At 47.2% G+C, this 22,219-nt stretch overlaps 1 protein-coding gene across 2 annotated transcripts in view; it reads left to right on the top strand.

Annotated features, from left to right (window-relative positions):
- Window positions 1–22,219, top strand: part of LTBP2 (latent transforming growth factor beta binding protein 2) — a 108,202-nt gene that overhangs the window by 48,463 nt on the left and 37,520 nt on the right. The window contains exons 1-6 of one of the 2 annotated variants that reach the window (XM_077123046.1): window positions 945–1,007; window positions 3,215–3,405; window positions 5,485–5,655; window positions 6,173–6,370; window positions 7,266–7,552; window positions 8,554–8,656. In XM_077123046.1, coding sequence (XP_076979161.1) covers window positions 958–1,007; window positions 3,215–3,405; window positions 5,485–5,655; window positions 6,173–6,370; window positions 7,266–7,552; window positions 8,554–8,656 — 1,000 coding nt within the window. In that variant the 5' untranslated portion in view covers window positions 945–957. Of the gene's footprint in view, window positions 1–944; window positions 1,008–3,214; window positions 3,406–5,484; window positions 5,656–6,172; window positions 6,371–7,265; window positions 7,553–8,553; window positions 8,657–22,219 lie in introns of those variants that run through there. The other variant, XM_077123047.1, reaches the window with a different exon arrangement.

Raw genomic sequence — 22,219 nt, 5'->3', positions numbered from 1 at the left:
GTGTCTTTGCCCTTAAGTCCTCTGAGTAGATACCTAGCAGTGGTATTGCTGGGTCGTATGGCAATTCTATATTCAGCTTTTTGAGGAACCGCCAAACTGCCTTCCACAGTGGTTGCACCATTTGACATTCCCACCAACAGTGGATAAGTGTGCCTCTTTCTCTGCATCCTCTCCAGCACTTGTCATTTTCTGTTTTGTTGATAATGGCCATTCTGGTGGGTGTGAGATGATATCTCATTGTGGTTTTGATTTGCATTTCTCTAATGGCCAGGGACATTGAGCATCTCTTCATGTGCCTTTTGGCCATTTGTATTTCCTCTTCTGAGAGGTGTCTGTTCAAGTCTTTTTCCCATTTTGTAATTGGGTTGGCTGTCTTTTTGTTGTTGAGATGAACAATCTCTTTATAAATTCTGGATACTAGACCTTTATCTGATATGTTGTTTCCAAATATTGTCTCCCATTGTGTAGGCTGTCTTTCTACTTTCTTGATGAAGTTCTTTGATGCACAAAAATGTTTAATTTTGAGGAGCTCCCATTTCTTTCTTTCTTTCTTCAGTGCTCTTGCTTTAGGTTTAAGGTCCATAAAACCGCCTCCAATTGTAAGATTCATAAGATATCTCCCTATATTTTCCTCTAACTGTTTTATGGTCTTAGACCTAATGTTTAGATCTTTGATCCATTTTGAGTTAACTTTTGTATAGGGTGTGAGATACGGGTCCTCTTTCATTCTTTTGCATATGGATATCCAGTTCTCTAGGCACCATTTATTGAAGAGACTGTTCTGTTTGGGACACTCTCTTGATGCCCCTTCTTTTGAAACCCTGCAGTGTGTCTGAGACTAGGACATGCAACTAGTACTTGGCTAAAGATAAACAAGAGAATAGGCGGCCAGAAAATTGGGCTTACACACTCCACAGCTCACCACCTCTACCCCTCCTAGCTACCTTCCAGGTGGTGATGGCAGAAGCAACCAGCCGGAGACCACCTGGTGTGGGGAGTGAGCAGAGGTGAGCTGAGAATGCGCAGCCCTCCACACATGGAGCCACTCCCTCCCTGCCCACCGCTGAGGACTAGGCTGGAGTTTCTGAAGAGAGATAGCTGTTTTCTTGTAGGGGTGCTTTTGGTGTATGAGTTTGGATCTCACAGGCTTCCTTCTTACTCAGCTGTGAACCTCTCAAGAGGCAGTGCTTTTTTATTCCTGTCATTTAATCTAGAAATCCCCATCTAGTAGCAGGTGACCATGGTTGGGGCATAGTGAGCTCTGGTTGTAAAAAAGGTGTTGGCCCTTTATATATAAAGATACTTGGACAGTAGTAGTAATACCATTTTTTTTTTGGAGTCTTTTACTTAGATGAAGAATTTTTAGTGACCCAGCCACATTTTCTTATTTGGCTTCGGGAAAGGTATTTTGTCCAAACTGTGTCTAATACTTTATTTTTCTTTATGCATGTGATTTAAAAAAAAAAATTCTGGCACACTTTTTAACTAATGACCATTTACTTGTATCTGTAAAATAATCTCTCCGAAATGCATGGCATTTTGGTGTTTAGGCTTCCTGTTACATGGTCTCACTGTTTCTCTTGGCCCTCGGAACAGCCCAGTGAGGTAGGGATTATTGTTTCCACTTTACTGATGAGGACTCTGAGGCTAAGAAAGCTAACTGACTTGCTGAAGACGTTACCACTAGTAGGACAGAGCTAACATCGGCCTAGCCCAAATCCAGCCTCTCTCCTCTGCTATGGCTAGGTCCTCTCTACAACAAACTAATGCAGGATTTTTTTTCTTCTCTACACACCTAATCACTGCCCTTTATGGGATTAGAACTGAGGAATCTTGGTGCCATTACATTGAGTTCCAATAAGAGAAATTAGCATCTCCAATAACAACAAAAATGACAACAAACCACCAAGAAAGAACCTTTTGAGTTTTCATCTTGGCCAGACTGAAGAGCTCTTTGCCAGGATCAAATTCGAAAATGTGAGGGGTAGTACTGGGCAAGCTCAGAAATAATCAAAGAAAGGGAAAACTGAAGTACCATATCATTCTTATTCGATTGGCAAAGTATTAAAAAATTAACAGTGCTGCATGCTGGCAAGATTGTGCTCTAAGTGGTACATTTATACACTTTAGTGCAATATACCAGCGTGTATCAGGAATCACAAAAGTTTGTCATCTTTGATAGTCATTCTATTCCAAGAAATCAATCCTAAAGTAATAATCCTTTTTTTAAATTTGTATTATGAAAACTTTCGAACACACAGGAAAAAAATTAGAATAGTATAATGAATTTCCCTACCCTAAGAGAAGACTTTAACAGAAGAAGAAAAGCCATATGGAAGAGGAGGTCCATGGTAAAAATTGGAAACAATTTAAACATATGACAGGAGAATATCTGAATAAGTTGTAATTCATCTTCATATAGACTATTATGCAGCAATTAAAATGATAAATATTAAAAATGTGGAATTGTATAAAGTATGATCTAATGTTCAGTGAAAATTAGAATTTAACTTGTATGTGTAGTTGATGACAGTGTAAAAACATGTAAACGAGAAAAGTCGAAAGGAAATAGGCAAAAATATTTGCTGTGTTGAGGTGGCAGGATGATGAATTGGGTTTTTTTCTTGCTCCTTGAATATTGTTGCTGCATTATTTTTAAAATAAAAATAAACGAGAGGAGGGAAAAAAAAGAATAAGAAGATAAAAAATAAATGAGAGGGAGATTCTAGGTTCTACCTCTGTCTCAGTCCATGAGCATGTATTTGTTGGGGAACCTACTGCAGAGATAATTGCCTTAAGGGTTGTATCCAGAAGTGGCAGAGGGTGAGTTTTTGCCCAAGAAGACTATAATCTCATAGAAGGAAGCAGAGGACTTGGTTTTAAGGTTGTGGTTGGTCCGTACACAAGCTTTCGAAGACTCTTAGAACATCAGAGCTAGATGGGAGCTGTATTTTACAGTTGAGGGACCTGAGGCCCAGAGAGGCTAAGTGATTTGCCCAGAACAGCCCAGCAAAAGTCTGGCTATGCCACTAAATGATCTGCTGTCCTACTGGGTTAGCTGGCCTGAGATCAGTACCCCTGCCTACAGGCACCTTCATGTCGGGTGCACACTGGGACAGAGACAGTTAGAGCAGAGGGCACCATTCAAATGCAAAGGCAGGCAGGTGGGGGGCTGCTCACAGGTGCAAATCTTGTGCCACAATTGTCTCCACAGGACCCTGAGTGGCCTCAGCCAGACCCTCCCTTCCCGGCAGCACGTGGGGCCATCCCGGACCGTGCGACGCTACCCGGCTGCTGCTGCCAGTGGCCAGCTGACCTCCAATGCCCTGCCTGGGGGACCAGTCCCTGAGCAAAGAGATAGCCCTCAGCAAACAGCATATCTAGACAATCTCTCATCCACCTGGGGTAAGGATGCCCTGTCATGTGGTCTTAGAAGGCTCTGACCTCTCCTCTCCCCACCTGTGCTTCCTCCTTCACTCTCAAGGAAGGGCTAAACTGTCACCTTGGCTTTCATTCTTTCAGCCAGTCAACATTTGTTGAGCATCAGCTTTGTGCCAGGCTTTGGGGAATCTGACCCCCACCCTGGACTTTGCCCTCTCTAGCTGTTAACACTTGACTGCTCCATTTCTGCCGAATCTGTCTTCCCTCCTGCCTTTGCTTCCTTCACATTCAACCTTGATCCTCAGCTCTTTGGTCCTAGTCTTTCTATCTCTTCTGTCCTGCAAACCCCAGCCCTCCTGGATCAACCCAACCAATTGCTTTCTTGGCACCTATATCCAGGCCTCTGCTTTCTAGAGGAGAAAACTATGCAGCTATGTGACTGCATGCCGTGGGAGATTCTTGATCTCCTTGCCATATCTATACCATTTTTGTCTCTTGACAATCCTTCCCTGTGTGCCTGGACACGTTCCCACTCCCATTCCTCAGAGCAGCTATTCTAAGCTTCCACCACTTGCCCAGATCCCCATTCTATTGCCTTCTCCTTCACCCTTTCACTACCCAGGGAGCTCTTCAACTTCCTGCTGATCTGCCCTGCCCCCCTCCATGCCATGCTCTTACCTAAACCTGTGCCCAGTTGACCTCCTTCCTTGCAGTCTTGAAAGGGAGGGGCCCCTTTCTTGCCTGGAGCACATCCCTCCAACCTTCTGTTTCCCTGAGAACTCTTTTTTTTTAATGCAATTTTATTGAGCTATATTCACATACCATATAATCATCCGAAGTGTACAATCACTGGTTCACTATATCATCATATAGTTGTGCATTCAATCACCACAATAAATTTTTGACCATTTTCATTACTCCAAAAAAAATATATATGTAAGAATAAAAATAAAAATGAAAAAGAATACCCCAAACATCCCATACCCCTTATCTACCCCCACCATTATTTATTTATTTTTTGTCCTTATACCCTAGAAACTCTTGGCCTTCACTTGTGCTCTCCCTTCTGCATCTGTGACCTGTCCCTTTCTCTTAAAATGCACATACATACACACCCAAATACATGCGCAGAAAGTTACTTCTCCACTTCCCTCTTACTCCCTCTCTCTTTCCTTCCTTCACAGTCAAGCATCTTGAACACGTAGTCTATGAGTGCTTACTTAGCCTCATCATCCCCCATTCCCTCTTCAACCCTCAACCTGCTGGCATCCCTGCCCACCTCCCCCTCCTCTGTATCTCCACTGCCGGTCTGCCCACCCCCCATCCCCCACTAAACAAAATACCCTCAGCACCTCCTGCTGTCATGACCTCCTGACTGGTCACCCTACCTTCTGGCCCACCATTCACTTCGCAGCCAGGGTGGAAATGAATCTTCTACACTCCTCTTTGATCTCTTGCTGAAAAATTTTCCAAGTCTTCCCTACTACCAACCAAATCAAATATCTCATCTTTGTTCTGGCAGTTAGGGACCCCCAAAGCCTGATTCTAATAATTATTTGAGACCATATATTTCTCAATGTCTCTTAGAAAAGTCTTCACTCTGGCAAGCCCAAACTACGTTCTGTTTCCTGCCCCCAAGTCCAAGCCCAGCTGTAGCACTCACTGGCGGTGGGACTCGGAACTAGCCATGGAACTTCTCTGATCTTCAGTTTTCTTAACTGTAAAATGCACATATTAGATTGAACATGTAAAAATTGCCGATATTCAACCAGATTTGACTTACAAAAATGACAATTTCTAGTAGTTCAACCTGAAATAATACCCACTCAAGGAGATTGAGACTTAACCTCACATTATGGGTAAAGCATGAGCTTAGTGGCTGGCACACAGGCTGCCTTCAATAAATGTCGAACTGTGAGCTTCTCAAAAGTATTAAGTACCCCCACCCCACCCCGAGGGGACCTCCCCGGCAGCAGGGGACTGAGCCATCGTCTTTGGGATGGGTTTGCTCCCCTCCGTCCCACGGGCCTTTCTAACCAGGCTCCAGAGGTCGCAGCTGCGCCTCTCAGCCCTGCCCCCTGGACCCAAGCCCTCTCTCTGCAGGGTTGAACCTCACGGAGAAAATCAAGAAGATCAAGATCATCTTCACTCCCACCATCTGCAAGCAGACCTGTGCCCGTGGGCACTGTGCCAACAGCTGTGAGCGCGGCGACACCACCACCCTGTACAGCCAGGGTGGCCACGGGCATGACCCCAAGTCTGGCTTCCGCATCTGTGAGTCCCTGCCCCTCTCAGATGGCTCAGTTGGTCCTGGGCCATGCCCAGAAGGACAGGCGCACCTTGGGCTGGAGCCCAGCTCTTGCGTAGGAAGGAAACCCATTTCTCTCATCCTGGACCCCCCAACTTGCCCCCAGATCTCACAGGGACCTCAGTCCTCACCCAGCTCTGCCGTGGCCTCTCTGTATGACCCTGACCAAGTCATGTGACCTCTCAGAGCCCAAATTTCCTCAACAGAGAAGTGGGAGAGCTAATTATAATGCTACCACCCCATGGTCTCCTAACTTGTTGTGGGCTAGAGAAAAGATTTGAAAGGGCTTTCGAGAAAGGCAAGGGCTGGTTTTTCTCTTCACTTCTCTATTCCTGGTCTCTTCAAAAGTTCCTGCATTTCAGGGGTCCTGGGCTTCCCACTCCGTCAGATTTTGGGTCCTGCTCCCTCTGCTTCTCACACCAGCCACTTGGCAGGTGCTGCTCTGTTCATCCATCCCCGGTCACCTTGGGGTTGATGTTGCAGATTTCTGCCAGATCCCCTGCCTGAACGGAGGCCGCTGCATCGGCAGAGATGAATGCTGGTGTCCTGCCAATGCCACTGGCAAGTTCTGCCACCTGCCGGCCCCACAGCTGGACAGGAAGCCTTCGGAGCACCACGGGGCTCTGCTGGAAGGCCCTCTGAAGCAGTCCACCTACACACTGCCTCTCTCCAACCAGCTCGGTGAGTGCCAGCTCAGAGGGGCCGGGAGAGGACAAATGCCACATCCCGCTGGGGGGTGGGTAGGGAAGCCATCTCCAAACCTCCCTCCTTCTCCTCCACCCTCAGGGCTCAGTATCATTTACCAAACCTCTTTTTTCCCTTCCATCTGAGTTCATCTATTTTTTTTTTTTTTTTGTCCTTACGCATGCTAGGAACTGTGGGGAAAACAAACCAGTACAAGGCCAGGATCGTGTACTCTATTGTCCATGGTCTTGGACAATAGAACAAGAATGGATGGGAAATAGAATATCAACCAAAATAATTTCCTTTTCCCTGCTTTCCGTTATGAGATGCCAAAGAAAGGGTACAGAAAATACATAATTCTCTAGGTGCTCAAAATTCTCTAAGCTGTCAGGTGCCAACAGCCTGGAGAGGTCAGGGGAGGCTGCCTGGAGGAGATGGACTTCAGTTAGGCCTGAACCGATGGGTAGCATTTAGCTGAGTATTTGGTAGCATTTGGTAAAGCCCATTCACATCTTTCCACAACCCCACAAGTTGAGACAGATGGGCAGGAGGCACGAGGATGGGGTCCCCCTGGCCGAAGGGCTGGCAGGAGCAAGGGTGTGGCTGGTGAGCCGTGCAGGGGGTCCGTCTGGGGAGCTCAGGGGCAGCCCAGGGCCACAGGGGGGAGGTGAAATCAGGAAGGGCATTTGGGGCTTGATAATGAAGTGTGGGGAGTGACGGCTTATGTTTCATCCTGTCCTTGCTGGGAAAATTTTCCAGGGTTCTGATTAGGAAGTGAAGGAAAAGGAGAGTTTGGGGGAGGCACAGAGCCCCTGCCCCACCTGATCCAGGACTGGCGGAAAGTGAGGGTGGGGCCCTGTTTCCCCGACTCTGACCCAGCCCCTCTGCCCAGCCTCCGTGAACCCCTCCTTGGTGAAGGTGCACATTCGCCACCCGCCCGAGGCCTCTGTGCAGATCCACCAGGTGGCTCGGGTCCGGGGCGAAGCCGAGGCCGCCCGGGAGGTGAACAGCGTGGAGATGCGACCTGCGCGCCGGCTCCCCGCCAGCCCCGGCCACAGCCACTGGGACAGCAACAGCCTCCCCGCTAGGTCTGCAGAGCCCCCCCGGCCACCACCCCCTCTGGCACCCAGGACTCAGGGCCTGCTGGGGCGGTGCTACCTGAGCGCTGTGAACGGGCAGGTGAGACAGCAGCTCCTGCTTCTGCCGTGGAGGCATCCAGAATAGAGATTACTTTCATTCTACCTTTCTTCTCTCTCTCCTCCACATTCGTTCTTACAGAACATGAGTGTCTGCAGTCTCCCATTTTCCAGATGGGAAAACCACAGGCACAACACTGCCTGAGCATGGAGAGGCTGGCCTCCTACTGGTCCTCTCAGGTTCCCCTCTAGAGGAACTGTTGCCAACATCCTTAGGCAAAGGTAGCCTAGAGTCTGGTCCTAAATCCTGGGCTCTCTGAAAGCTGAGCCGAGGACCATTCACACATAGGCTATGGGGCTGTTAGGATGTGGGGAGAAGGAGTCTGGTGTCCAGGTGAGATTGAGGTCACAGAGATGTGGAATCAGCCCATGCAAGTTAAACCCCAAAGCCCTGGGGTTGCAAAGATGAGAGACACCCCTCCCCATCCTGGGGGCATCCATAGTCAGTGCTGGGAGGTCAGGGGAGCTTTTCTGAGTCCAACTAAGACCAGGGGCAAGGCCAGACCAAGGATGGTTTTTCTGGGGGTGGAGAATTGGTATCTCCAGAAAACCCTCCTGAGGTTAGGGAATGGGAAGAGAGGGAGGGTCGCCAAGGGGTAAAGACCCTGAGCCCCCAAATCCTCCCTGCCCTCTCAGCTTATGCTGTCCCTGAGCTGGACCCCTGCTCATGGGGTGGGCCCACAGTAGGTGACACTGAAGTTCCCCAGGAACATGGAACATGGCAATTTACAGAGCTGCCCAGAGCAGGTCTTGCTTTTGGGTTGTGCTAGCAGGGTCTTTGGGGTCTGGTGGGGTGAACCCAAGGTTTCTCTGCTTTGCTTTGGAACACAGGCCGCTCCCCTCTATCCTCCCTTGGATGGGGGGGAGGGGGGAACATCCTCTAGCAGAGTGTGGGGAGTGAGCTCTGTGTCCCAGGCTTTCCTGGGAGTTCCATGCACAGGACGAGAGAAGGAAGGATCATGGGTGCCCATGGCCTTTTTCCAGTGTACCAACCCCCTGCTGGAGCTGACTTCCCAAGAGGACTGCTGTGGCAGTGTGGGAGCCTTCTGGGGGGTGACCTCGTGTGCCCCATGCCCACTAAGACCAGGTGAGTGCTTGGTGCCAAGTTGTTGAGGATTGTGGGGGAGGCTCTCCCTGGGGCCTGGCCTGCTCACCCCCTGTGCTGCAAGGCAACCCCTCGATCCCCAGGCAGTAAAACAGGCTGGTAAACTTCAAAGGCTTTCTAGATCCTACTTAAAGGTGCTCTTGGATGTGGCCAAGCCCTCTGACTGGACAGACAGCTCAGCATCTCTGCTGGGGGCAACCTGGCCTACCTGTTGTGTCTGATTACCTGTGAGGAACAACCCTTCTTGTCAGTTGTTTTTGCTTAGATTTCAGGGGTCCTATCCTCTGCTGAGTTCCCTCCCACCTCTCAGCCCTCCACCCCAATACACCCCTGCCTAAGCACCAGGGCCCAGGGATGTTGATTTGGTGACTCAGTGTCAGAGCAAACTCATCCCTCCCTGGAGGGTCTCTGGGCCTCTCCCCACCATAGGGCAGCCCCTCTGTTCCTCTTACTTCCTGTCTCCCAACATTGATTCAGTTGAGTGCCTGTTCCAGACTGTCCTCAGCCTTGGGGCACAGGAAAGCCAGTATGCCCTCTTCTGGGTGGTGGGAAGGACCTGACATGTATTCATCAACCCATCTACCTATCCATCCAACCATCCATCCATCCAGTTCTCACTGAGTATCTTGCATGTGCCAAGAACTAGGTATGCAGGGGTGAGCAAAATGTCTGTTTGTCCTGCCCTCCCAGGCTTTAATCTTACAGTGAGAGGAGGATGCAGAGATGCCCTGTGCCTGGGTATACCTCTGTCCGCTCAGCCCATGTTCCTCTCCAGGCCCCTTTCCTGTGCCTGGGCCTAGCACGTATTTCTTTTGCCTGTCAGCAGCCAACTTGGTGAGTCAAAGAGGTTACCTGGAACTTGTTTTGAGGGGATCCTGGACCGGAGCCCAGAGGTGGGAGAAACAGGGCTGTTCCCAGCATCAGGCTCAGCTGGAAAGCAGTGACCATATTTTCCAAGCTAAAACTAAGGGTAGCTGGTTTCACAATGCAGCAGAATTGTTGATGAGATAGCAAAGGGTAGTATTAAGCTCCTGGACTTGAAGCATCAAACACATAACAGGTACTAGTCTCAGCTCTTCCCACTGAGCTCTCTCTGCCTTAGTCTCCATGTCTGTGAAATGGGGACAGTAGTGCCAGCCTCACAGGGCTACTATGGAGATTAGATGAGATGATGCATGTGTTCAGCAATGCTCCTTAGTCAACAAGTGGTAGCACTATTCTGAATATTATCATTATTAGAAAATAGCCCTCTAGAAAGAGAAAAGGGAACTGACCCATTGCCCCCTCGGGGAAGAGTATGTTAAACTGGTCAACTTCTCCTTCTGTAGGCCAGAGATGTTTCTGCTACTTTTCTTCTTTCCTTGTTTTCCTTCCTGCTTCCTGCCAAGCTGACCCTTGAGATGTTCACAAACTACATCTCACTCAGTCAAATATTTACAATGACCAAGCACCAATTTGAAGTGAGCATGGTGTACAGGCCCCAAGAGACAGTGGAGAATAAGATAGAGGCAACCCTGCCTGCCCCAAGCTTACAGTCTAGTGGGGGCTGCTATTGAAATGATGATCATGTAGTAACTGGCTAAGTGTTGAGTGCTGTGGGAAAATAGACCGGGCCACTTGGGTCACTGCTTGGCCCTGTGCACACTTTTTAGAAAAAGATATGCAGCCATTTGTTCAGAACAGTCCTCATAAATATACACGTCTGGGATGCCAATGATTCCTTTAGATGTGGTACTTTTGTGCAGTTCTATAGCCTGCACATCCGTATGCCGTGGGGCCCAAGCTGTAGGGTCAAGGAGAACATATTAGAGGAGCTATTTGTTCAGGATGAGACCTGAAGAATGATTAAGGTAGGCCAGTCAAAGAGATGGAAAGTGCTTAATGACTCAAGAGGTGAGACCAAGAGAGTAAACTACATTCCCTGGAGCCCAGCACGTCCTCTGCTGGCCCCTAGCCCGCCCTGCCTCTTCTGTGGGAAGGCAGGCATGTCAGAAGGGCCAGGTTGGGTCAGGGCTCCCAAGATTCTGGGTAGGTTCTGATTCCCAGGGGCTGGCTCATTCAGACAGCTGGGTGGAGTTTCCCCATTCCCCATCAACCCCCCGAGGTGCAGCCAGTACCTGCTGCTGACCGAGGTGCTGACCTGCTCAGGGACCACGTGATCAGGCAGAGCTGGCCTGGGAGGGAGTTGGCCCCGCTGGAAGGGGGCAACGAAGAATCATCCAAGTGGCAATTCAGGAGCCAGAAGTTCCTCCTACTTGTCCCAGGGCCCAGAAACTGTCACGACATTGCCCCCTGCAGTCTGAGAGGTAATAGAGGGAGAAGTGGCTTCAACTGCCAGGGGCTGTGTGGGTGGTAGAGGAATGGAGCAGAGCAGCGCAGCTGAGAACCAGCATCCTGGGAGGGTCTCCATCTCCCCACCTCCCCAGCACACTGTTTCACTGCTGGTTTCATGCCCTGCCTTCCTCATAGCTGAGGCCTCCTTCCTCTCAAAATCTTTCTCTGGGTGAGTGTCAGGCACTGAGGAGTCCAAGGTTGGGCCACCAAGTACAATGTTGAGCCATCGAGATGCTGCCTTGTGGGTGAGGCAATAGCAATCAGGGTCTTACAGGGTCTTTAGGGCCAGTATCTCCCTTCCAACTCACTAGGCCAACTTGAAAAATGACATTAGTGGGTAAAGCCTTGTCAAGTGACATTAGTGGGAATGAAAACAGAAGCCACCATCGATTCTTCATGCAAATGGCCCAACCCCCATCTATAGCATTTAAACAAAGAACAGGAGCACATCCTATCCAGGATGTGGGGGCCCACTGGGTGGCAGAGATGCCGGGATGCAGGGATATAGGGATACAGGCTATACAGGGATGGCTGCCTTTGGGCTGGGTCCTGGCCTGTTCCCCCTGGCAGGGCTTTTTAGTTAGGGATAGGAGTAGGGAACCCATGGCCCTCACTGGGAGGCTGGAGAATGGGATAGAAGCCCAGAGTCTGCATTTCAGAGGCTGCCTCACTGCCCAGCAGCCCACTCCTAGTCGCAGCTGTGTGCCAGCCTCATGATCTCAGCCCATCTGATGCCCAAGGACCCTGCTCTGCTCCCCGACTACCAGTGGGGCTGCCAGCTCTGTTCAGGCAGGGCCTGGTGTCCACCGCTGGTGGGCGAGGGAGCAGAACTCTGTGACTTGGGTCAGATGCTGTACATGGACACGTGGGTGCAGAACACTGACTGCCACCCCTCCGCCGCCACCCCCCACACAGGGCTCAGCCCTGACCCATCTCTGCTCCCGCCCCAGGTGGGGGCTTCCCCACCAACCCCCTCCACTGAGTTCAGCGCCATCAGGGAGCAAACCCTGGAATGTCAGCATTCCAGTACACCAAGCAAGAAATAACAAAGACCAGGGCAACGTAAACATTTAAAACACATTTAAGTGCAGCTGGGCATTGTACAGAAAAGGGGCAAGACGTTGGGGAACCTTGTTTGTGTTGGCAGGCTGCCAGATACCTAACTCCATGCCTGAGCCTGGGACTGGGGTAAGGGATGTTTCTTGAAGCAGGCATGGCAAACAAGCTACTGTGCAAAGAACAGAAGTAAAGAAGAAGCTGCAGGCATTGGTTTGGGGCATGGGTGGCAAAACAGGCAAGACTTTGGGGTTCTAGAACATCTTTAGCCCTGGTGACTTGCCTTCCTGAGCCTCTATTTCTTCTCTGATCAAACAGGGCTGTGTCACATAGGAAGGGCTTTGTCCTGCCCAGCGAGGTGATGCAGCAGAGTCAGATCCTGATGAGAATAATAAAGCCAGAACCTGGGAGGAATGAACTTCCTGGCCTCCATCCACTCAATCACCTTCTGGCTTTGAGTCCCCAGGCTGTTGAAAAAGGTCCCTGCAGAATGCTGCTATTTCTGACATGGAAAATGATTGTCTTAAAGTGGTGGTTACATGGCACAGACAAATCCCTTTTCTTCCAAAAAATTCCCCTTCCTCGGGGAGGTGGCTCAAGGAATCATCCAGGCAGCACTTTGGGCCCTCCCTTCTCCCTGTCATTCTGATTGACAGGCGCAGCATGTGCCCAGCTGACCTTACAGGACTCAGCCTTAGCCACATCTTCCTGGCCACTTGGTATTTACCCAAGGTCCCAGCTCAGAGGCTCTGTGGTCCCCCTGCCAGGGTCTGGAGAGTACATGGTGCTCAAAAGCCACTTTGATTGGGGCCATATTTTTTAGTTTTCATCTGAGAAAGACATCTGGGTCAACTAGAAAGTTGGCTGCTCCCTCATCTGGCTTGACACTGGCTGAGTCAACCCCAAGGTCCTTTGCGGGAGCAGCCAAGGCTGGCATATGGCTCATGTCCCATGCTGGTGGACTCCAGTTGTTTGTCTCGCCTTTGTCTTTCCCTCTGCCTGGTGCTGGCTGAGTTCACTTCAGAACCTCCAGGGAGTGCTGATTCTTTTGCCGTACCCCCTTCAAAGAATTCTGCATTTTTCCCTCTTAAAGGCAAGAGTAGCCCCTTATTGAACTTTTACTCTATAAGGAGCCCTTTACCTGCATTATCTCATTTAATTTTCACAACCACCTGCAAGCTAAGGATGTTTATCTCCATTGGACAGATGGGAAAATTAAGCTCAGAGAGGGCGAAGGAATGTGTCCAAGGTCACAAAGCTAGGACAGGTGGAGCTGCAATTCAGACCACATGATTTTGACAGTCAGGCAGTCATTCTGAGGAGGCCCAAGGTCATGAAAATCAGGTACTAAACTAGAATTTCACATCCTCAAGCCTGAAGATGCACCCCAGGCTCGTACTTCAAGAGTTACTTGTCCATAAAGAATAATGTCCCTCAAGAAGACTTTGGTTGAACAGACAGGTGGGTAGTTACCCCCTAGCCCAGGCCTGAGTTTGCAGAGATGTCCTGAAAGAATTATCCCAGGGAGAAGGGATCAGCTTGTTCCGTGTGTTTCTGGAGGGCAAAGGCCAATATGGGGACGTCTCTGAGGGGCAGAATTCAGTTCAAAACGACACAAGCAACTATTTACCAGAAGCTGCTGCCATTCAAAAATAAAATGGGTTTGCCTAGGAGTTCTGAGCTCCCATCATGAGTGCATCTCCTGGCAACAGTTTAGCAGATGGAGTTGGGGGAGGAAATTGATTTTGGAGGGAATGGTATTTATATATATATATTTGAACATTTATTTGAAACCCTCAATAGAAAGCAAGGTTTGGTTTGGTTTTGCTTTTTCATAATCCTTGTCCATGAGGAGTGTCACAGGTGTGGCTCTGGAGTGGCAGCCTCTGTGTGTGTGTGTGTGTGTGTGTGTGTGTGTGTGTGTGTGTGTGTAAGTGACGTAGGCATAAGGGCAAGTTAAGGCAGAGAACCTTAGGGCAAGTACCAAGTTACAGCAGTAACATTATCATCATCACCATCATCGTGATTAAGTGCCAGGTACCATGCTGAGCACTCCCTCCTTTCTTTGCTTCCTAACAATATCTCTGGGAGTTGGATGCTATTGCCTTCACTTTAAAGATGAGGAAATTGGGCCTGAGCCCCAAGTCTATCTGACTCAAAACTGCTTCTCATGGGCGGGCCACGGTGGCTCAGCAGGCAAGAATGCTTGCCATGCCAGAGAACCTGGGTTTGATTCCCGGTGCCTGCCCATGTAAAAATAAATAGATAAATAAATAAATAACTGCTTCTCACCACTCTGAATTTGCCTTCTCTTGATGCTTCTTATGCACTTGGCTCAGGCATTTGCTAAACTAGAGGACCCCAGCTTGAGGAACAGCTGTTTTGGGGTGGGGTGCTCATTCTCTGGGACTCTGAGTCCCCTGTCCTAAAGAAAACAGGATTTTTAGAATTCTAGTTGTTGACACTGACAAAGCAGAGCCTCTTTGGCTCAGGAATGTTCTGGAATCTCCTTCCAAGAGACTTGAAGCCTCCTGGGAATTGTGCCCCTGACCTGACTTTGCAGCATTCCTACCCCAGCAATGCTGGGCAACGCTGACATGCAGAATACTGGGTAGGGGTGGGGCATGCTGGAGGAGTACCTGCCTGAACCAGGGGTCTCACCAGACCCCTTTGTGCCTCTGTTTGTGGTGACCAAGATGCCCACTTTGGCATGTAGCGCTGCCCCATCCTGGGGGAATTTCCGTCATCATTGGGAGCATCCATTGGTACTTGTTCAAGGAGGAGAATCTGAAGAAATGGACATTAAGATAATAACTAATGTGACAGTTGTTATACTAAGAGTCTTCCCTCTTACTTAGTGTTCACTATAACCCCCTATGTTAAGTATTCGCATCCACATCTTACTGATAAGGAAACGGAGGCTTAGAGAGGTTGAGTGACTTACCCAAGTCCATTCCGCTAGTGAGGGGCATAATATCAGCGCTCTGTCCCTGAGCCTGTGCAGATGGAAAGAAGGAAAGAGGGAAATACCTCTTGTCTAGAGCTTCCGGGGGGCTGTGCCAAGCATTGTACTAAGTGTAGCCAGCATCCATTGCTTCAGTTAAGTTAACCCTTGTAACAACCCCACACACTAACAGTTTCAGTCTCCACGTCTACAGATGAGAAAATTACTACGAAAGAGGTAAAAAATGTGCCCTGGAACATGCTCACACTGCTAGTCGGAGTGGAGCCAGAAATTAGATGTGGTCTGGCTGTCCCAGTACCCACAATCTCTACACCACCACCACCACCACCACCCTGCTGCCCTGGAGGGAGTAAAGTTTCTCTTCATTTTATCAGCTGGAGGTTTGCCAATTGGAAGTCCACCTCCAGTCTGCCCATGTACTCCTCAGCATCCAGGCTCAGCCTCGTGCATGCACACATATGTTTCTGTTCTCTGGAGTAGAGAGGGTAGGCAGTGGGTACCATCCTCAGCTCTCTGAAGCAGGTCCCTGTTATCACAGGCCGAGATCTTTGTGGCTTATAAACTGCCCTGTGGCCAGACACAGATCTCCAGCCTCTCCTCTCCGGCCTCCGTTGGTGTAGTCACATCCAAAACTGTCTCGAGCCATTGGATTGCCTTTGTTGAGGCCTCCCTGGGAGTCCCAGCAGCCAACGGGGGAGAATTAGCAGGGCAGAGACAGGCTGCAGCCAAGAAGATCCCCTGCTTCTCTCCTAGGTCAAGGTGCAGCAGTGGGTAGATAGGGCCGGGGTCAGGGGTCAGACCTGAGCTCTAGGCTCACTTGGCACCAGTTTCCTTATCAAGAAAGTTACCCACATGTGCCCTACATGTTCCAAAGGCATTTGGGGGCATTCAAACTCCTTGGAGTTCAATTCAGCAGCAACTTGGCTTTCTCAGGCCTATGAGTCTTAGCTGCAGGGAGTCATTAGCCACAGTCTCTCTCAAGAGCTCCTCACAAATTCTTTTCTTTCCTCTCTCTGACCTCTGCCCTTGATCTGGCTGAGGTTCTGTGATGGGTAGGACAGATCCTCAACCATGTCCATTGTCATTTCCAAATGGTACTTTGGTATCTGAACTCTGCCTTAGCTGTTGACCCTGAAGTAGGAAGAAGACCCAGGCTGTTACATGCATTTAGGAGAATATATCAAACATCTGATCAGTTCTTCTCACCTCCCTCTGAGTATCCCTGTCCTTTTCTTTCCTCCATTCGCTCTTCTGAACCCTTGGAAACAATGGGATTCCTAGGAAGGGCATTAGGTTTCTTGTTGACAGACATCTCCCTGTGGCCTCTGGACCCTAGAGTTCTTGTTCTTGACAACTCCTTAGTCTTATTGTTAATTAATTCATTTATTTGTTTGGAGGCAGTGGAGAGGACCAGTTCAGAAGCTTCTGGGACCAGGCTGTCTGGATTCATAATCCCAGCTCCACCACTTACCTATCAGTTGGGTGACCTTGGGCAAATTTCCTAACCTCCAACTGCCTCAATTTGCTCATCTGTAAAATGGGGATATTATTAGTAATTGTGAGGATTAAATGAGTTAATACCTGTAAAAAAACCTTTATAGTAGGACCTGGCCCACAGTAAGCGCTGTTTTGGGGGTTGCTGTTATTATTCATTCCAATTTTTATTGAAACCCTAACACAGGCTATATCTGGCACCCCAGATATGGCAGTGACTAAGAAGGCAGGGTCCCTGTCCTCATGGAGCTTGCACTTTGGTGGAGGACACAGGTCAGCACTTGGCGCGGGTGGCAGTCACGCAGCAGGAAAAGTGTTCTGATCAGGGAAGGCTTGTGTGTGTCGGGAGCACTTAGGACCAGCATCTGGTGTGAGTGCATCACACAGCTTGCTGCTGCTGAAGTCCCAGTCTGAGCCAGGTTTCTCCTTCCCCACATGGCCATCTGAAACTTCTGTGTTCTTTTCTCCAAGGAGATTTAAGCAGATTTTTGAATTGGATGCTGCACGTAGTCTTACAGAGGCTGGGAACTAGCTCTTTGTAGAGTGCCTCTGTGGGGGGGGAGAGAAGGTGCTAAGGATCCAGGGGGTGGGGAGGCAGCCGCTTGCTCTTGGCTATTGGCAAAAATAGGAGTTTCCCCAGACACCGTGGCTTTGACATTTATTTTTCTCTGGAAGCCTGCCTTCACATAGGGTTGCCCATCCAACATGCTCTCTTCAGACCAGCGAGAAGTCAGAGTCTCTTTTCTGAGGGAGGAAATCACTTTATAGGAAAAACACACGTATTCAGACGAATGAATGAATCCAACTCTTCTCAGCTTAACACATTCCTCAAGTTCTCAGGGTTTCCTGCAGGTGTCTGCAGCTGGCCCCAGCCTTGCTCCCTGCTCTGATCCAAACTCTCTGCCGCTCCTCTCCAGACCACTAAAGAAGCTTAAGTCCTTCTGCTTGACTTCTCTTTCTTCACATCAGAAGAGGTATTGCTGTCCTGGCCTCCTGGCACACCCCAATCCCCTGACTAAATATTATCCCCATTTTACAGAGGAGTAAACTGAGGCATAGGGAGGATGGAAAACTCAACCTCTCTTTCTTTCAGAGAAGGGCAGTGGGTAGAGTGGGAGGGACCTTGCCTTTACAGCCAGAAGCCTGGGTTCAAGACCTGACCTGGTCCTGGCCTTTAGCTCCCTCTCTGGGCAAGTTCCTGAACCTCCCTGAGCTTTGATTTTCTTATCCACAAAACAGAGCTATTGTTCCTTGTCGTATAGGGTTATGGCTATGAGAAATGGGCAGGACAATACGCACCACTGTCTTTGCAACTCCAAAGCTTCATACAAACATGAATTTATTATTCCTTGGCCATCTGGCAACAGCCTTGGATTATTCTTTCCTTCCTTTTGCTCCTCATAATGTTTGCGGGCTACAAATAATCAGCCTGCTTTCTGAGTTTACCCAGACCACTTCCTCTCTTCTCTTCTTCTGTCCTCCATTCATACCACCAGGTCCAACGCCAGGGATGCTTACTTTCCTGGACTCATTCCCATCCTCTGTCTCAATGTCAGCATCTTCAGAATCCACCTTTATCTCCATAAGAGCCGCCTTTTTTCTATAAAGCCTGGTCCCCCCGGTGGAACATGCAGACCCCAAGGAAGACAGTCCACAGCAGGAAAAATATATATTAGAACTTTGATTTACATTTTATCTCAAAATAACAAGAAAAATTAAACTTTACTAGTTTATATCCTCACTTGGTCTGTCTACCTGTCAGACTTTCATATGTCATATGTGGCACCAAAGATATCCTCAGGGAAGAATGGGGGTTCCAAGAACACGTGGGGCCTCTTCATATTTGTCTTTGACATAGTACAGCATAGTGTAGTTCAGGGAGCTCAAGTTCACTGGATTTTTCAATTATGTCATCTAGTTTTACTACACAATCCTCACCAAATTAATGAATGATTCTTAAATATTTCTGCAAAGACCCTGAGGATTCAAAATAACATGAATAATATCATCACAAACAAATGTAGAAGAATGCAAGGCTCTCCTCAGGAAGTTAAGCATAGAATTGCCAAATGACCTGGCAATCCACTCTTCAGTATATGCCCATTGAAAGCAGGGACTTGAACAGTTATTTGTATATCAGCAATCATAGCAGCATTGTTCACAATCGCCAAAAGGTGGAAGCACCCCAAATGTACATTAGCGATGAATGGATAAACCAAGTGTGATATACATATATACACAATGGAATATTATTCGACTGTAAATGGAAATAAAGTTCTGATACATGTGACAACATGGATGAACTTGAAGACATGGTATGTGAAATAAGCCAGACACAAAAGGACAAGTTTTATTTCATGTGCATGAAATATCTTGAATAAGGAAACTCAAAGAGCCAGAAAGTAGATTATAGATGACCAGGGGTTGGGGGAATGGGCAATGGGAAGTTAATGCTTGATGGATACAGAGTCTCTGTTTGAGGTGCTGAAAATTTTTGGTAATAGATGGTGGTTTCGGTGGCATGATATTGTGAATATAACTGATATCACTAAGCGTACACATGAGAGTGGTTTAAAAAGGGAATTTGGGGTGGTATGTATGTTAGCACAGTAAAATGTTTTGGAAAAATGAGATGCTGATACTTCTCATATGGCCATTAAATGTAATCAGCCATGCCAAGGGGCAAGGATAATATGATGATATAATCATATGTGACCCAAAAGTAACCCAGGATTCAAAATTCTCAAAAAGACTATATGGGATGGGCCACGGTGGCTCAGCAGGCAAGAATGCTTCCCTGCCATGCCAGAGGACCCGGGTTTGATTCCCGGTGCCTGCCTATGTAAAAAAAAAAGACTGTATGAAATGTGGGTTTTTAAATCCATGATCAGTCATCACAAACTTCACCCTAAGTGCATATTGTATCTGGGGATAGCAACTAACAATAGCATAGAAATTATCTTGATTAGAAAAAACATCTAAAAGCATTGAGAGGGGTGGTGCACGGGTAGTTCAGTGAAAGAATTCTTACCTGCTAGGCAGGAGACCCGGGTTCAGTTCCCAGCCTGAGAACTTCGCAAAACAAGAAAAAAAATGTCAACAAATGGTACTGCGATAACGGGATACTCACACGGAAAAAGAATGAAATGTGACCCCCATCATACAGCATACCCAAAAAAAAAAAAAAAAAAGCATCAAGAGGCTAAAACTTTGCTGTATCACTAGATGAAAGTATAAACATTTCCAACAGGTCTTTTGGTATTTGCAAGATTCTGTTTCAATGACAAGAAAAGTGAAGAATTATCTTTTTTTGTGAGCCAATTGAGGAAACAGGCATGAGAGGACATATATTCTCAACAGCAAATGATGTCTTGAAGAAATGTAAATTTTACCAAGCAACTCTATAGACACTGGTGCTACAACTGCAATAAAAAAGGAATTGGGGTAAGGTGATTGAAAAAGGGAGGGCTATGTGTAAAATTCCTTCACTGCACTCTTCATGGGCAAGCTATTGGCACAAAGAAGTCGAAGCCAGAAGAAGAGAAATTACTACTGGATGTCAACCTGCAGTTAACTTTATAAAACAAGTCCTTAAGAGTATAATGGTAACTTTATGGAACTTTGCATTGGAATAAAGCGTGTCTGTGAAAATCCCTAATACCCCTTGAGAACTAATGGCTATCTTCTGGCAAAGGAATCTTCAAACTGAAAAAAGAGTTACAATTTTTGTTCTTTTCTTCTAACAAAAAGACAAGCGTTCCAAATTTGCAGCCTTTTTCTGTGATGACAAGTGATTGTTGATAGGATGCCCCCTTAGAGCTTCTCAAGAAGCCTGACACACTACTGTGTCTCTCCAATATAAAAGAGATGTTTTCCCTGTTTTTGGTCAATGTCAATTGTTAAAACAAAAAAAATTACTTCTATCTTTTCTATAAAGTATGGGGGAATGTGTGAAATCAAACCAGGACATGTATCCATACCAAAATCATGAGAATCATTTCCTCATTGGCAGTCTGCAATCAGACATCTTCCCCGTTTTATCTGCTATGAACTTCAAGCAGGTTTGCTTTTCAAGAGACTCGTGCAATGGAAAGAGCCTTTTGAAAATGGATGTTTGATAACAATTCCATCATTATGTGATTCTGTTGCTATAATTCATGTGCACACTTGAAAAATGGAATTTTCTTACTTAGAAAAATCGTCCAAATACTGCACTTTTGTGGATTTGAAGCCAGTTGTTAAAAAATAGATAAAAATGAAACTGATGAATTTTTAAGAGCAACTAACCAATCTCAGGTAAAATGGTAACTGACTAGCCAATTTTTTTTAGGATGGGTAGGCATTGGGAATCGAACCCAGGTCTCTGGCATGGCAGGCAAGAACTCTGCCTGCTAAACCACTGTGGCCTGCCCCTGACTAGCCAAATTTTAACAAAAACATTGCCCAGTTGGTAGATGTGATTGATAATAAATAACCTGATTTTATAAGTGCAATCACCGGTGAAGCTCTTCATCTTGATCTAGGATACTTTGTCAGCTATGACAATCATCCAAACCAAGAATCAAAAGAAATTTAGAACCAAACTTAGAAATTAAATGATGGATACATGAGACCTCTCTGTACTATTTTTTTTTATTTGTTCCCCCTATTATTTATTTTTATTCCATATGTTCTACTCGTCTGTTGACAAGGCAGATAAAAGGAGCATCAGACACAAGGTTTTCACATTCATACAGTCACATTGTGAAAGCTATATCATTATTCAATCATCTTCAAGAAACATGGCTACTGGAACACAGCTCTACATTTTCAGGCAGTTTCCTTCAGCCTCTCCATTACATCTTGACTAACGCGGTGATATCTATTTAATGCATAAGAATAACCTCCAGGATAACCTCTCGACTCTGTTTGGAATCTCTCAGCCATTGACACTTTGTCTCATTTCACTCTTCTCTCTTTTGGTCGAGAAGGTTTTCTCAATCCCTTGATGCTGAGTCTCAGCTTATTCTAGGGTTTTTCTCAATCCCTTGATGCTGAGTCTCAGTTCATTCTAGGATTTTTGTCCCATGCTGCCAGGAAGGTCCATACCCCTGGGAGTCATGTCCCATGTAGACAGGGGGAGGGTAGTGAGATTGTTTGTTGTGTTGGCTGGAGAGAGAGACCACATCTGAGCAACTAAAGAAGTTCTCTTGGGGGTGACTCTTAGGCCTAATTTTAAGTAGGCTTGACCTATTCTTTGTGGGGTTAAGTTTCATATGAACAAACCCCAAGACTGGGGGCTCAGCCTATAGCTTTGGTTGTCCACACTGCTTGTGAGAATATCAAGATTTCAACTTGGGAAAGTTGAATTTTCCCCCGTTCTCACCATTCCCTGAAGGGGACTTTGCAAATACTTTTTTATTCACTGTTCAACTCACTCTGGGATTTATCGGGGCATCGCTGTGGACAAACCAACAAAATCTCATGTCCTACTCAAGGTTCCATATACTTATAGTGTTCAATTAAGCTGTCTACATAAATTATATTAGGAAATGCACTAGTCAAAATACAAATTTTGTACCAAATAAACATTTTTTGCTTTAGTCTCACACATAAGTTGAAATTTTAAAATATTAATTACCGTCTATTTTCAGCACCCTGCAGTAATGACATTCCTTTGTTCTTCCTCATGCAAAAGCATTTTTAAAATTTGTACA

The sequence above is a fragment of the Tamandua tetradactyla genome, chromosome 12 (genome assembly GCF_023851605.1).
Source record: "Tamandua tetradactyla isolate mTamTet1 chromosome 12, mTamTet1.pri, whole genome shotgun sequence".
In the NCBI taxonomy this organism is placed as follows: Eukaryota; Metazoa; Chordata; class Mammalia; order Pilosa; family Myrmecophagidae; genus Tamandua; species Tamandua tetradactyla.
Note: the sequence above shows the minus strand (reverse complement) of the source record. Positions and strands in the feature narration are given on the sequence as shown.